This window comes from Schistocerca nitens, chromosome 11 (assembly GCF_023898315.1).
Source record: "Schistocerca nitens isolate TAMUIC-IGC-003100 chromosome 11, iqSchNite1.1, whole genome shotgun sequence".
Lineage (NCBI taxonomy): Eukaryota > Metazoa > Arthropoda > Insecta > Orthoptera > Acrididae > Schistocerca > Schistocerca nitens.
This window is the reverse complement of record NC_064624.1, coordinates 66,713,846-66,731,290: the sequence shown is the minus strand read 5'-3', so window position 1 is coordinate 66,731,290 and position 17,445 is coordinate 66,713,846. Positions and strand designations below refer to the sequence as shown.

The 17,445-nt window shown below is 45.2% G+C and overlaps 1 protein-coding gene across 1 annotated transcript in view; it reads left to right on the top strand.

The window, feature by feature from the left end:
- LOC126213188 (poly [ADP-ribose] polymerase tankyrase-1-like) overlaps window positions 1-13,443 on the top strand; it is a 48,225-nt gene extending 34,782 nt beyond the window's left edge. Inside the window, exons 6-7 of the mRNA XM_049940814.1 lie at window positions 1,363-1,509; window positions 12,938-13,443. Coding sequence (XP_049796771.1) covers window positions 1,363-1,509; window positions 12,938-13,424 — 634 coding nt within the window. The 3' untranslated portion in view covers window positions 13,425-13,443. The remainder of the gene's footprint in view (window positions 1-1,362; window positions 1,510-12,937) is intronic.
- The last annotated feature ends 4,002 nt before the right edge of the window (window positions 13,444-17,445 follow it).

Here is a 17,445-nt window from a genome sequence, read left to right as displayed (position 1 = left end):
CACATGGGGCGAGACGGCCCCCAGCACTTGCCGTCAGTCCAGCAGCGACCACCTCTGGAAGAAACAGCTTCTGAGGAAACAGTAAGCGGAATTAGAAGTAGGAGGCCCAACAACAGAATATTAATGCGAGGGGTGTGGACATGTCTTGTTTCTGTATGTACTTAAGTATTTTTAATTTTCTTTAAATGACTTTGTGGATACTTTTTTATGTAGCGACCATTGTTGTTGTTGTTGTTGTGGTCTTCAGTCCTGAGACTGGTTTGATGCAGCTGTCCATGCTACTCTAACCTGTGCAAGCTTCTTCATCTCCCAGTACCTACTGCAACCTACATCCTTCTGAATTTGCTTAGTGTATTCATCTCTTGGTCTCCCTCTACGATTTTTACCCTCCACACTGCCTTCCAATACTAAATTGGTGATCCCCTGATGCCTCAACACATGTCCTACCAACCGATCCCTTCTTCTAGTCAAGTTATGCCACAAACTTCTCTTCTCCCCAATCGTATTCAATACTTCCTCATTAATTATGTGATCTACCCATCTAATCTTCACCATTCTTCTGTAGCACCACATTTCAAAAGCTTCTATTCTCTTCTTGACCAAACTATTTATCATCCATGTTTCACTTCGATACAGGGCTACACTCCATACAAATACTTTCAGAAACGACTTCCTAACACTTAAATCTATGCTGGATGTTAACAAATTTCTCTTCTTCAGAAACGCTTTGCTTGCCATTGCCAGTCTACATTTTATATCCTCTCTACTTCGACCATCATTAGTTATTTTTCTCCCCAAATAGCAAAATTCCTTTACTACTTTAAGTGTCCCATTTCCTAATCTAATTCCCTCAGCATCACCCAACTTAATTCGACTACATTCCATTATCCTCATTTTGCTTTTGTTGATGTTCATCTTATACCCTCCTTTCAAGACACTATCCATTCCATTCAACTGCTCTTCCAAATCCTTTGCTGTCTCTGACAGAATTACAATGTCATCGGCGAACCTCAAAATTTTTATTTCTTCTCCATGGATTTTAATACCTACTCCGAATTTTTCTTTTGTTTCCTTCACTGCTTGCTCTATATACAGATTGAATAACATTGGGGAGAGACCACAACCCTGTCTCACTCCCTTCCCAACCTCTGCTTCCCTTTCATGTCCCTCGACTCTTATAACTGCCACCATTAGCGACCATTAAAAATCTTAATACGAAGGATGTATGTGAGAATCTCAGGTGGCTGAGTTTCCACTGTAGACAGTCCCCCCAGCAATAGCACCTGCAGTAGGCAGTCCCCTGCCCCCCCCCCCCCCCCGCCTCCGTTAACGTGCCCACCCATGCAGTGCCTTTGTGCGCAGCATGCCTGCAACCACATGGAGCGGGACGACTCCCAGCACTTGTCGTCAATCCAGCAGCGGCCACAGCTGGACTCCTGCTGCAGCTTCACAGCCAAATGTTGCCCGTCACAGTCCACCACTTGATGCTGCGTCCGTCTCTCACTTTTGGTGAGTTGTGTCGCTACACATGCACAGTTTCTGCACTCCTGCTGTTATTTATTGGACTGTCAATCAAATGTTGTATTAAACAAATTGAATTTAAATATTTTGAAACTATTTCCTTGTTTGTTGGTGTATTTAACATAGATGCTGCTTTCGATGGTGTTCATGTACCTTACAAATTAGTCATGAAGACCATCTGTTTGAAAGCAGGGTTTCAGTGCATTGCCATTCAACAACATTCTGAGTTTATATGAATGAATCATTATGTATATAACTGTGTGAGAACCTCAGGCGATTGTGTTATCACTGTAGACAGTCCCCTAAGCAGTAGCATCTGTAGTAAGCAGCCCCCTGGCAAACCCTGTGAACATGCCCACCCATCACACAGGAATTCCAAACTGCATCAGGTTCATTAATTAAAATTTCCGGGCTGAATTGCCGTGGTCCATATATAAAACTTCTTCCCCTTCCTGACGTTTCGTTGCCGGCTGCGGGCAGCATCTTCTGAGGTGAGCCAGCGACTGGCTGCCAGGCACTGGTGGTCCCACTTATATAGAGCGCTTAGGAAGGAGAATAAGTTTTATATATGGACCACGGCAATTCAGCCCGGAAGTTTTAATTAATGAAGACGCCGGCCGTGAAAGCTTACATGCTATGATTAGACGCCTCTACGGGGAGGATATGTCGATTATGGTACGACGACTGGAGAGCCTACGTAAGAAGAAAGCTCAACAACTTTGTTCACACACTTTTTTGCTACGTTGTCGTGACACTGAGACAGTTCCGAAGTTTTTGAAGGCGAGAAGAATGTTCCATACAGCGCAACCGAACCCTATTTATTTACGCATGGAATTGGCGATGCTGCGGGAGCGGATCCATGAAACACGTCGAGGACTTACGGTAACTAGTGGTCAACTGTTAAATCTTCATTTACGTATTAGCAATACTATACGGTTGGGTGATTGGAATAAGGTGGATAGATTAACATTTAGATCTATGGAACTTAGCGCAGAAGTGTCTTCTAATAGGCAGAAGAAGAAGTTTGAGCATTTACAAAAACCGGAAACATTGATTACAGACAATTCCCATACAGTTCTCAACTTGTCCGGGAAAGAACTATCTAAGGAGGAAGTCTCTGTTCTCTCGAAAGGAGGAAATTTTGCCATCACTCCATCACAGATTCCCATTGAGGATATTGTTGCCAATATAGAAACAGGGATTCGCCTGTTATCACCGCATTCTGCCGATGAAATCAGGATGGAAACAGCCAGGATATTACGTAAAGTCAAGCCACCCAGCAGTTTTTTATCCCTAGGAGAAAGGAAGGCGTTACGGGAGATTAATGCGGACAGGAGTATTATTGTACTTACTGCTGATAAGGGTAATGCTACTGTCGTGCTGAAGAGTGAGGATTATCACAGAAAGATCAGTGACTCTTGGGATCCTACCACCTATAAAAAACTGAAAAAGGACCCTACAACGAAAGTGTTAAGTGCTACCCAGCGATTAATAAAAAGCTCTTCCATTCCTACAGAATATAAAAGATACCTTTGTAAAACTGAAGCTTACCCTCCTAGACTGTATGGTTTACCCAAGATGCACAAGCCCAATGCCCCATTGAGACCAATAGTGCCATTGTGGCTCCTACTCAAGAGCTGGCTAGGTATCTTGCTTCTTCGTTGCAACCGTATATAGGTAAAACTGACACTCATATTAAAAATTCCATGCATTTTATCGAAAAACTGAGGGAGATCACAGTTAGTCCAAGAGGCATCCTTGTCAGTTTCGATGCAGTATCCCTGTTCACCAAGGTCCCTGTTGACGAAGCTGTTTCTTACATAGCGGATACGTTTCCTACTGATATAATAGCTTTGTTTCGACATTGTCTGTCCTCGACTTATTTTCAATATAACGACGAGTTTTATGAAGAAATTGATGGGGTGGCCATGGGTAGCCCTCTAAGCCCTGCCATTGCTAATCTATTTATGGAATTTTTCGAACAACAGGTGCTGCAGTCGACCAAAAAAAAAGGCCCTTTGAAATGGTATCGATACGTGGATGACACCTTTGTGATATGGAATCATGCTGAAGAGGACCTGAGTGACTTTTTGGTCCACATAAACAGTTTCATCCAAGGATACAATTCACCGTGGAGAAAGAGAGTAATGGACAATTTAATTTTTTGGATGTATTGGTTATTAATCGGACAGATGGGACTTTAGGGCACAAGGTATATAGGAAAGACACACACACCAATCGTTACCTACATAAAAATTCGAATCTTCATCCTAGGCAGAAGAGAGGAGTCATAAAAACTTTAGTGGATAGAGCTAATAACATCTGTGAACCAATTTACTTGCAAGATGAATTAAGCCATTCGCGAACAGCTTTCAAGAGAAATGGGTACACTGTCAAGGAAACAGATCGAGCACTCCACCTTAGAAGAAAAGTGCCCGAAAACACACGACAACAACAACCGTCGACTGGAAAAGTTTTTCTTCCATTTATTCATAACATCACGGACCGTATTGGTAAAGTTTTGGCCAAGTTTCAAGTGGAGACAATCTTTCGACCTACAAAGAAAATTAGGTGAAAGACGCATGACACCCCTTAGCTACCCCAGGTGTGTATAAAATTCCGTGTAGCTGTGGCATGGTTTATATTGGAACAACTAAAAGGAGTGTTAATACCCGCCTAACGGAACACAAAAGGAACTGTAGATTGGGACAGATTGAGAAATCAGCTGTAGCGGAACACGTTTTCCAAGACGGTGATCACGAAATAAAATTTAGTGAGACAAACGTGATAGCTAGGACCTCACATTATTATACTCGCATGTATAGAGGAGCTATAGAGATCTACAAGCACGGAAATAATTTTAATAGAAAAGAAGAAGGATTAAAATTAGACAAGATATGGCGATCGACTTTGTACCAACGAAGTGACAATCGATTACCTGTAATCGAGAGAAATGGCACTAGCCAGAGATAGTTTTAAAGTCGAAAGCCCGTGACGAGTGGTGGCGCCATCTAAGCGCTCTATATAAGTGGGACCACCAGCGCCTAGGAGCCAGTCGCCGACTCGCCACAGAAGATGTTGCCCGCAGCCGGCAACGAAACGTCAGGAAGGAGAAGAAGTTTTATATTTGGACCACGGCAATTCAGCCCGGAAGTTTTAATTAATGAAGACGCCGGCCGTGAAAGCTTATATGCTATGAAAGTTAGGCAGGAGGTAAGAAAACTTGGATTTCATGGTTGAACGGCTGCTCATAAGCCACACATCACGCCGGTAAATGTCAAACGATGCCTCGCTCGGTGTAAAGAGCGTAAACATTAGACGATTGAACAGTCGGAAAACTTTGTGTGGCGTGACGAGTAACGGTAAACAATGTGCCGATCCGATGGCAGAGTGTGGCTATGGTGGATGCCAGGTGTACGTCATCTGCCAACGTGTCTAGTGCCAACAGTAAAATTCGTAGGCGTTATGGTGAGGTCGTGTTTTTCATGGAGAGGGATTGCAGCCCTTGTTGTTTTGGGTAGCACTATCACAGCACAGGTCTACACTGTAGTTTTAAGCACCTTCTTGCTTCGCACTGTTGAAGAGCAATTCGGGGATGGCGATTGTACCTTTCATCACGATTGAGCCCCTGTTCATAATGCACGGCCTGTGGCGGAGTGGTTACACGACAGTAAGATTGCTGTAATAGAATAGACTGGACTGAACAGAGTCCTGCCCAGAATCCTGTAGAACACCTTTGAGATGTTTTGGAACGCCAACTTCGTGCCAGGCCTCACCGACCGACATTGATACCTCTCCTCAGTGCAACGCTCCTTGAAGAGTGGGCTGCCATTCCCCAACAAACCTTCCAGCACCTGATTGAACGTATGCCAGTGAGAGTGGATGCTGTCATCAAGGCTAATGGTGGGCCGACACCATATTGAATTCCAGCATTACCGATCGAGGGCGCCATGAACTTGTAAGTCATTTCCAGCCAGGTGTCCGGATACTTTTGATCACATAGTGTATGCGTGTAGTGGGTGCACAATGTGAAGACTGTGTAAGGTCCATCACATTAGGGGTACTAATACTGAAAATGTAAATATTGATAACTTATGTAATCGGTATTAAAGTCTTAAAAACTGTGAAAATAATGTAGTTTTATGATTGAAACAGAATCGTTTTGTTTTTACCCCTAAATATCATTTTCACCCTCAGAGGATAATTACCCGAGGTTGGGAACCACTGTGATAGAGTGATGGTAGCAACACACTGGTCTCTCATGGGGAAAAATGCGTTCACCGCGAGGATTCAGAAGTAAATACGTAGACTTCAAGAATAAAGATGTAGAGTGTTAGTAAAATTTTGTTATTTATTAAAGGTATTAAGAATTTTCATATAAAAAATGGCTTGGCTCTGAGCACTATGCGACTTAACTTCTGAGGTCATCAGTCGCCTAGAACTTAGAACTAATTAAACCTAACTAACCTAAGGACATCACATACATCCAAGCCCGAGGCAGGATTCGAACCTGCGACCCTAGCGGACGCCCGGCTCCAGACTGCAGCACCTAGAACCGCACGGTCATATAAAAGATTCACAGGTATTATTTTTCAGTATGCCCTGGTAGATGTGGCAAATAATTATAGTCAAGACCAAATGTCAGCTTTTCGCAGAAAAGTGAAAGGGCAAAGCAGGTGTCAATTGGACACTAAACGGGTGTGCACGGAATGGAATGGAAGATCAGATGCAAGAAACAGTTACAAATAACAAGGAGTTAGATGGTCTTATTAATATGCTAAATTTGAATTGGTTTAACGTAACTGGGAGACATGGGATGCGCTAATTCGAACGTACTTAAGACAGTGCTTGCAACGATAAAGGATCATGAAACGAGAATTTTTGATACCTCGAAGCTGAACGCCTGTGACATTAATAAAATAAAGTATTTAGCAGAAGCTCTTCCACTGCCTAACACATTTGCTAAGAGAACCCAGACAGCAGTACGTTGGTCAGTATGCTGTGGAAACCTCTTCAAGGCTGACTTTAGTGTAACCATGTTGCAACACACAGAAGTACCTCTGGAGCTCAACCAATGGCGCTGAACATCGCAGCAGACAAAAACGCACCACATTTCTGTATGTAAATGTCTCTTCGTGGCACTGGAGTCCCTAGGAAAGGCTAGATAATCCACCAGCTAAATTCTACTCGACAGTGTTACGTGGATACCCATTACACCAAGGAATAGTATAAATAATCCAATGGTGACCACATAAATTAGAGGTAGTTCGTGTGATCTAATTACCTACATGATCGCTGCCAGATAGAAACTGCACAGGATTCTATAAAGTCTACGTCTGGAACGCCCATAATAACGTTTATCACTCAGAACGCTGTGTGGAACTGGATGAGGAAAAATAGCTTTGTTCACCAGAGCATTTGACGTGCACATCGAACAGAGGCAAATTCTTCAACAGAATTAGACAAGTCACCAGTACAGTAAATGACGATTTTAAGGAAAAGAAATGCTGAAGACGCTGATGGATCAGGAACAAAAAATTCATCTTAGTTACCTGTGAATGTGAACCATTAAACAAAAACGGTAAAGGTAAATGCTCATGCTAACAGGAAATTGTAATTCTGGTGCTGGTCTGGCATAGGCTCAGTTCCAACTCAAACACTGAAATCAGTTCCTGTATGCGTATATAATGTCTTAAAGAAAGAAACAGAGAGTATTTTTGGGCGAAACTAGGTTTATCAGGTGCAACATATCCATTGGCATACTACAATGCTTGAGTGAGAGATTGCATGGGAGAGTGCTAGTCCAACAGAGTCTATACACAATAGAAATATTTTAGATCTTGTAGCTACGAACAAACCTGACCTAATCAACGTATAAAAATAGAAACTGTGGTTAGTAACCATTATGTCGTCATAGGGACTTTTGTTACTAAAATTAAACCAATCACGAAGACTAGGAGAATATTGATGCTAGAAATAGCAGATACACAGTTGCTAGATCCCATTAGACAATGATTTGACATCATTTAGTTACAGTACAGTGGACATAGACGATTTATGGGCAAAGTTTAAACGGATTGCAAATCACACTCTGGAGAAGTATGTGCCATGTAAGTGGATTGAGGATGGAAAAGACCCACCATGGTTCAACAACGAAATTCGAAAAATGCTGTGAAGGCAAATTCTGTTGCACTCTCTTTGCAAAAGAGAAATTCGTCCGTCTCTAGAAAGTTGGATGAGCGAAGTATACAACAGCTGCCACCGTCATACTTTTGCACTAGATCTTGCCAAAAACCATTGAAAATTCTCGTGCCACGTAAAACTGCCATGAGGGTCTAAGGCTTTTATCCAGTCACTCGTTGACCAATGTAGTGTGGTAGTAGGAGATAGCACGCAAAGCCGATGTTTTAAATTTCGAACTTAAGAAATCGTTCATGCAGGAGAATCGAAGAAACTTGCGGTCGTCGCAAAGACTCCCATATGGAGGACATAGCAATAAGCATGACTGGTGGAGGGAAACAACTGAAAGACTTTAAAGCAGATGAGTCGGCTGGTCCTGATGGAAATCCACTTAGGTTTAATAAAGAGTACTCCACAGCAGGGCTTCCCAACGTGTGGTCCGCAGGCCCCTTAGGGGTCCGCCGGCTCTTTCTAGGGGATTCCACGGCCACCTTTCACCAAATCGTGTAAAATAATGAGTAAAATTATTGAATTAAAATGTGAAAATCAAATTCATCACTGTCTTTTTTCTTTGAAAAACATGTGTGTAGCACTCGAAAGTTGGCAATAACATTCGATCGATATTAATCAGGCTATAGTGTGTTGAACAAAGGGAGTAAATCCACTAGTAGGTGTCTGGATACAGTGGGAATTCAAATTGGATCGTTAATTTCAAGTTGTTTTCATTCATCTCTAAACCAAAGACTGTTGATTCTTCTGGGGAGGGGGGGGGGGAAGGGGGGTCATTGGGAACATGGTACTTGCATTAAGAAGCTTTCAGTTCACATGGGATTTGCTCTGAAATTTAAGGTTACTGTGCTCTTGACTGACTAGGGGTCCGCCATGGATTTTCCACTGAAGAAGGGGTCCGCCAGCTGAAAAGGTTCAAATGGTTCAAATGGCTCTGAGCACTAGGGGACTCAACATCTTAGGTCATAAGTCCCCTAGAACTTAGAACTACTTAAACCTAACTAACCTAAGGACATCACACACACCCATGCCCGAGGCAGGATTCGAACCTGCGACCGTAGCAGCCCCGCGGTTCCGGACTGCAGCGCCAGAACCGCACGGCCACCGCGGCCGGCAGCTGAAAAGGTTGGGAGGCCCTGCTCTACAGCATTGGCCCCTTACTTAGCTTTTAGTTATCGCGAATGTCTCACCCAGCAGAAAGTCCCAATGGACTGGAAAAAGTGCAGTTGACTCCTGTGTATAATAAAGGTAAAAGAATGGACTCACATAATTACGGACCATTATCTTTAACATTTGTGTGCTGCAGAACCCCTGAACATATTTTCAGGTCGAACATAACAAATTCCGTTGAGGAGGAAAAGCTTTTGTCCACAAATCAGCACTGTAATATAAAGCATGCGAACCTTGGATGAAGGGCAACAAGTAGATTGTACACTCCTGGAAATTGAAATAAGAACACCGTGAATTCATTGTCCCAGGAAGGGGAAACTTTATTGACACATTCCTGGGGTCAGATACATCACATGATCACACTGACAGAACCACAGGCACATAGACACAGGCAACAGAGCATGCACAATGTCGGCACTAGTACAGTGTATATCCACCTTTCGCAGCAATGCAGGCTGCTATTCTCCCATGGAGACGATCGTAGAGATGCTGGATGTAGTCCTGTGGAACGGCTTGCCATGCCATTTCCACCTGGCGCCTCAGTTGGACCAGCGTTCGTGCTGGACGTGCAGACCGCGTGAGACGACGCTTCATCCAGTCCCAAACATGCTCAATGGGGGACAGATCCGGAGATCTTGCTGGCCAGGGTAGTTGACTTACACCTTCTAGAGCACGTTGGGTGGCACGGGATACATGCGGACGTGCATTGTGCTGTTGGAACAGCAAGTTCCCTTGCCGGTCTAGGAATGGTAGAACGATGGGTTCGATGACGGTTTGGATGTACCGTGCACTATTCAGTGTCCCCTCGACGATCACCAGTGGTGTACGGCCAGTGTAGGAGATCGCTCCCCACACCATGATGCCGGGTGTTGGCCCTGTGTGCCTCGGTCGTATGCAATCCTGATTGTGGCGCTCACCTGCACGGCGCCAAACACGCATACGACCATCATTGGCACCAAGGCAGAAGCGACTCTCATCGCTGAAGACGACACGTCTCCATTCGTCCCTCCATTCACGCCTGTCGCGACACCACTGGAGGCGGGCTGCACGATGTTGGGGCGTGAGCGGAAGACGGCCTAACGGTGTGCGGGACCGTAGCCCAGCTTCATGGAGACGGTTGCGAATGGTCCTCGCCGATACCCCAGGAGCAACAGTGTCCCTAATTTGCTGGGAAGTGGCGGTGCGGTCCCCTACGGCACTGCGTAGGATCCTACGGTCTTGGCGTGCATCCGTGCGTCGCTGCGGTCCGGTCCCAGGTCGACGGGCACGTGCACCTTCCGCCGACCACTGGCGACAACATCGATGTACTGTGGAGACCTCACGCCCCACGTGTTGAGCAATTCGGCGGTACGTCCACCCGGCCTCCCGCATGCCCACTATACGCCCTCGCTCAAAGTCCGTCAACTGCACATACGGTTCATGTCCACGCTGTCGCGGCATGCTACCAGTGTTAAAGACTGCGATGGAGCTCCGTATGCCACGGCAAACTGGCTGACACTGACGGCGACGGTGCACAAATGCTGCGCAGCTAGCGCCATTCGACGGCTAACACCGCGGTTCCTGGTGTGTCCGCTGTGCCGTGCGTGTGATCATTGCTTGTACAGCCCTCTCGCAGTGTCCGGAGCAAGTATGGTGGGTCTGACACACCGGTGTCAATGTGTTCTTTTTTCCATTTCCAGGAGTGTATATTCCTAGATTTCCTTAAAATATTTGACACAGCGGCACGTTGCCGACTATTAAGGCAGGTACAAACATACAGAACAGATTCCCCTGTATGGGCGTGGTTCAGAGGCTTCTTAAATAACAGAACCCAGTATGTTGTCCTCGACAGCGAATCGGAAAGATGGATGTCGTCAGGAGTGCCCCAGTGAAGTCTGATGGGACTGCTGGTATTTTTTATATACATAAATGCTACGGTGGACAGGGTAAACAGTAAACTGCAGCTCTTTGCTGCTTATGCTGTCGTCTAGGACACGCTGTCATCGTTCAGTCACTTACAGTAAATTTCTGGTTGGTTTAACAAATGACAGCTAGGTCTAAATGTAGAAAAATGTAAGTTTTATGTAGATGATTAGGAGAAACAAGCCTGTAATGTTAGAATCGATTATTAGCAGTGTCTGGTTGCACAATCATGTCGATTACGTATCCAGGTGTGACACTGCAAAGCAGTATGAAATTGAATGAGCATGTGTGCATTGTAGTAGGGAAGGTGAATTGTGAGCTATGGCAGAATTTGAGGAAACAGCGGTTCATCTGTAAAGGAGACCACATACAGGACACTCGTGCGACTCATTGTTGAGTACTGATCACGTGTTCGAGATCTGCACCAGGTCAGATTACAGAGAGACATCGAAGGAAGTCAGAGGCTGGCAGCTGGATTTGTTACCAGTAGGTGTGAACAAGTATTACAGATACGCTCCAGGAACTAAAATCGGTATCACTGGAGGGAAGGCAACGTTCTTTTCGAGGAGTAGTACTGATAAAATAGAGAGAACCGACATTCGAGGCTAACTGCAAATGGAATCTACTGGCGCCAGTATAAATCACCATGAGGATAAGGTTAGACAAATTAGGGCCCGTACAGAGGCATACAGACAGTCGTTTTTCCCTCACTCTGTTTGCTAATGGAACAGAGAAGGAAAAGACAACAGTTAATCAGGACAACTTTTGACCAGTCAGGGTATCTCTGCAGCAGTTTCTACTTTTGTTCCAAATGGCTGCTGTTGTATCTACTTGGATTGTTATTACCTCTGTGGTCTCTAATTTGTATTTCAGTTGTCTTTGCAGCTTCCTACAAGCTCTCAGGCTTGGGATTATCCTTTAAACTGCATCAACTGTGAAGACAGATTCTCGCAACATTGACTTAAGTGGAATAATTCCAGGTCCATCCACATATCGAGATATTTGAAAGTAAACATGCAGTATTGCACTTACACCGTTTGTTATTATTTCTTACTAACACCTGATGTCCTTCTGGCACATCTTAATTTACCTTCCAAACTTTATAGAAGCTCTCTTGCAAACATTGCAGAACTAGCACTCCTGAAAGAAAGGATACTGTGGAGACATGGCTTAGCCACAGCCTTGGGGATGTTTCCAGAATGGCATTTTCACTCTGCAGCGGAGTGTGCGCTGAAATGAAATTTCCTGGTAGATTAAAACTGTGTGCTGGACCGAGACTCGAACTCGGGACCTTTGCCTTTTGTGGGCAAGTGCTATACCAACTTAGTTACTCAAGCTAGAGCACTCACCTGTGAAAGGCAAATGTCCCAATTTCGAGTCTCGGTCCTGCATACAGTTTTAATGTGCCAGGAAGTTTCTGTTATGAAGTTACTTCCATTGAGTAGAATAGTGGTACAGGTTACCCTCTGCCACGCACCATATGGTGGCTTGTAGACACAGACAGTGTGTGTGTGTGTGTGTGTGTGTGTGTGTGTGTGTGTGTGTGTGTGTGTGTGTGTGGGTGGGTGGGTGGGTGGCTGGGTGGGTGGGTGCATGGGTGACTGGGTGGGTGGTTAGGAGGGAGGGTTGATGTGGAGACATTGTTATTTCTGAAGTATTTCGACGGACTTATTATGCCCAAAGCAGTAATTTTCTGTATCTGCAGATGGTGTGTCAGAAAATTTACGAATAACAGGACTGAATCGTTTTTATGTCATTACTTAGAGATGTTACTAGTTACCTGTGTTTCCTTCCTAAGTCTGTGTAGAAATTGCTACCCACATAAGGTAGCGTTAGAAGTATGTTTCAGTGTAGGTCAATGATAGGGTACCAACAGCATTCTGAGGACAAAGGAGGTGATTCCGTGGAGTGAATTACGAGAGGGAATGCAGGAGTTTTTATTGGTAAGTTGCTGAAAATTTTGATTATGGGCTACTGACATGTATCTGACGGTGTTGCATTGATTAATCTGTAGCATGCATGGGTGATTTCTAGATTTGTAAGTTACCGCTAGGCAGAAATGTGTTCAGAACTGCTCGCAGTTTCACATCTGAGTTCCTTTATCTGGTGTGTGTATGTTCATAGTAGAGAGTATGAATGTCAATGTTTTGTGCAGGACCCTTTCTGGAGAGGAGAAAGGAAGAAGGCTGATAGAGGCAGCTAAGGAGGGGGCGCTAGAGCAGCTGCATGCGTTGCTGGCGGCAGGAGCGAACACGGGGGCGAGGGGCAGGGACAGCTGGACGGCCCTGCACTGGGCAGCATACAGGGGGCACCTGAAGGCGGTGAGCTGTCTGGTGGGAGCCGGTGCGGAGGTGGACGTCAAGACCAGCTGGAACTACACACCTCTGCACTGGGCCGCGTACAACGGCCACGCGGCTGTGGTGTGTTGGCTGCTGGCAGCCTCTGCCGACCCCAACGCTAGGGGTGAATCGGGGTGGACGCCACTCCACGGGGCTGCAATCAATGGCCACACAGAAGCGGCGGCTGCGCTGCTGGAGGTGGGGGCCGACAGGGGGGTCAGGGACGACGGGGGAAGGACCCCCCTGGACCTCGCCAGGCAGAACAATAAGCAGCAGCTGGTGGAGATGCTAACGCAACACTGATATATGGTACTAAGGGACATAAAACTAGGTACATACTTTTTTCAATATTTAAAATAAAGAATACTAGAAAATTTAATCCTTTCTCCATTTCTTTGTACTCCTCTTCTTTTGGTGCAACTAATTACTCTGCTAACACCACAAAAACTGCAAAAACAGAATATATATGAAAAGTAATGTGAGAGGTTTCAATCTGTAAAATATTTCATATGCAATTTATGTAGAAGTTCAATAACAACTGAAAAATACTCAATGAACACCACTTCTGTCTCTCAACCTTTTGTTCCTCATCTCATGGCATATAAAATATTCAGACAACTTACAAGAATGCGGTCGACATTTTTCACAGCATCATGTATTTCGAAATATGAACATCCAGCCTCCTTTAAGACACAAACACAGAAATATCGGCAGTTGTCTAATGCATCACCCAGCATTACTAACGTTACCTGTTCGAACAATTCCCCTAAATTATCTCATTACTGGAAACTATTGGCTAGTAGTGTATGTGGTGCCATGTTACACTAGTGTAAGCTGCACCATACTCAAATTACTGTCATATAAGTTATACAGTTAGAATGTGATCTCACACCTCTGTATGTACAAATACTTTCCATGTTTAATTACAATGTCACACTGGTAGCAGCACTTACATCACGTCATGCTCCTGTTGTCTACATTCGACTTGAAGAGCCAAAGAAGCTGGTACACCTGCCTAATTTGTGCAGGATCCCTGCGAGCATGCAGAAATGCCACAACATGATGTGGCATCGGCTCGACTAATGTCTGAAGTAGTGCTGGAGGGAACTGACACAATGAATTCTGCAGGGCTGCTCACAAATCTGTAAGAGTACGAGGGGGGTGGAGATCTCTTCTGAACAGCACGTTGCAAGGCATCCCTGATATGCTCAGTAATGTTAATGCCTGGGGAGTTTGGTGGGCAGCCAAAGTGTTTAAACTCAGAAGAGTGGTTCTGGAGCCACTCTGTAACAATCCTGGATGTGTGGGGTGTCAAATTGTCCTGCTGGAATTGCCCGTCAGAATGAATAATGGATTTGTATGGACGCAGATGATCAGAGAGAATTCTTACGTACATGTCATCTGTCAGAGTCATATCGGGGTCCAATAACACTCAAAACTGCACACACTCCACACCATTACACAGCCTCCACCAGCTTTTACAGTTCCCTGCTGACATGTAGGGCGCATGAATTCATGAGGTTGTCTCCATACCAGCACACATCTATCTGTTCGATAAATTTGAAATGAGACTTGTCCAACCAGGCAACATGTTTCCAGTCATCAACAGTCCAATATCGCTATTGACGCGCCCAGACAAGGTGTTAAGCTTTGTGTCACAGCCGCCACAACCTTTCCTGCCGACTGCATTTGTCTGAATTTTTTTGGTGGCCGTGAACTGGAGTGACAGCAGTGACGAAATTGTTGTTTTGTTCCACGGGTGTAATGAAACACCCACGTTTCATCTCCCGTGACGATAGAGTCCAACAACTTCCCCTTGTTGCCTCCCCCCTCATGTTGTTGAAGAAAATTGCGAGCACAGTCAAGGCGTTGCTCCTTGTGTCCGTCAGTCAGCATCTGGGAGACCTAGCGATAACCCAATGTTTCTGTTAAAGTTCTTTCAATTGTGTCGTGGGAAGTTTCAGAAATTTGTTCAGGAAGTTCACGGACAGTGACCCTCCGATCTTTGAGCAGCTCACTGTCGGTCTTCTGCACAATCGCATCCTGGTCTTCCACTCCGTTCTTCATCGTGAACTTCCGTGCGACCCCCAGAAAAAGCCCTGCACCATTTGCGGATGTGCTGAACAGACATGTACTCTTAACAGTTGCATACCAATGGGTGGGGTCAGTAACTGACCCCAACGAAGTTTTTAGACTAAAACTCCTGTCTTGTTCAGTAGTTTATTTAATAAATACATGATATTTATCGTAATTGTAATTGCTACAATCGACAATAAGAACAGCTTTTGGTTTACACTCATTGTTGATTTATAGCGATTGTTATAACTGAAGGTGTAGCAGGTCAAGAATCACCACACGCAGTAAACTGGTAAACAGTGTGGTGAGTGGAAGGTAATATCTTTGTGGCATTTGACAAAATGTACAAGAAGATGAAATTGACAGATGACGAAATTAGAAATTTGCTTGAGAGTTCAGACAATGAATTTAGTGGTGAACTGTTCGAAAGCTCAAAGAGTTCTGGAAGAAAGAAGTACCTGAAAGATCTTGCTCTTGAACTTTGTGACCTCAACATGAAAAGACGCGCTGAAAATGCTGTAGGCCTACACTCAAATTACACTACAGCGTTATCAACTTTTGGGTATGCGTGTAATCAAAATCAAGGTGCTGTGAGCAGAGGAAACAACGTTACGGAGCCGCGACAGAAAGTAACACGTGCAGCTGTGCATAATCTGCAAGAAGCAAAGACCGTAAGTACGTGAAGGCTTGCTTTTCTTGCAGGAAGTATATATCCCCTGCACACACCAAGAAAGAAGTAGTTCGTATTCTAAAGTGTTCTGGATGTGAATCTGAGTAATCCTTTTAATTGTAAAATTAATACAAATAAATGTAAAAAACTATTTATTTTTTACTAAAAATGTCCCAGAAACCCTTTCCCAGTAATAATAATCAACATCTTAATCTTCTAAGCTGCCAAAAATATGGAAATACGTAAGTAATGTGCCTTATCCTAGACAGAGAATGTGTGATGGTTGTGGGGTCAGTCGCTGACCCCTCCCATTGGCATTGGCCAGTGCAATATACAGCATTGGTATGCAACTGTTAACCATAAACCTCAGTCAACTGCCGGCCGAAGTGGCCGTGCGGTTAAAGGCGCTGCAGTCTGGAACCGCAAGACCGCTACGGCCGCGGGTTCGAATCCTGCCTCGGGCATGGATGTTTGTGATGTCCTTAGGTTAGTTAGGTTTAACTAGTTCTAAGTTCTAGGGGACTAATGACCTCAGCAGTTGAGTCCCATAGTGCTGAGAGCCATTTGAACCATTTTGAACCTCAGTCAACTGCCGATGAATCTCCACGGCACTAACTTCCTTGGGTGGAGAAACCGGATTACTGCGTGAACCTCGCAGTTGGCGGGAGCGGCGATTTTAAAGCTTCCACCTCTGACGGCTGCCTAGCCAACAATGAGTGACGTAGCGAATCGTGAACGGGGGGGCTGGAGAGTGGCGGTGGGGGAAACCATTGCGAACGGCACTGTTGTCGGACTTAGCCTAGCACCTTCCGTTGAGGCTGTAGCTCATTGGTAACCTTATTTTTGGTACAACCCTCTTAGCTGCAATAACCGATCTGACAACTGCGCTACACACTTATTGTCTTATGTAGGCGTTACCGACAGCAGCGCCGTCTCCTGTCTGTTTACATATCTCTGTATCTGAATACGCATGCCTATACCAGTTTCTTCGGGGCAACGGCCTTTCCGCAGTGGATACATCGGCTCTCGTGAGATCACCGAAGTTAAGCGCTGTCGGGCGTGGTCGGCAGTTGCATGGGTGTCCATCCAGGCCGCCATGCGCTGTTGACATTTTTAGGGGTGCACTCAGGCTCGTGATGCCAATTGAGGAGCTACTCGACCGAACAGTAGCGGCTTCGGTCAAGAATACCATCATAGCGACCGGGAGGGCGGTGTGCTGACCCCACGTTCCTCCTATCCCCATCCACCACCGAATATGACACGGCGGTCGGATGGTCCCGGTAGGCCACTCGTGGCCTGACGAGGGAGTGCTATACCAGTTTCTTTGGCGCTTCAGCGTATTGATCTATGTTTAGTTAAACAGAATCGAAGAAACATGTGAAATCATTCCTTTCCTATGCTTGGAATGCTGCTGTTACAAAACAAACTAGTATCTCTCAGGGGAGCGTGCACCTCCAGTCTCACATCACAAGGCGCTAAAGGAAGTTTTCCCGCTTTATACATTTCCCACGGCCGTCAGTTCATTTCCCTCACCCAGCGCCTGCAGGAGCCGCCACGCAACCGGCCGCGCAGCAATTC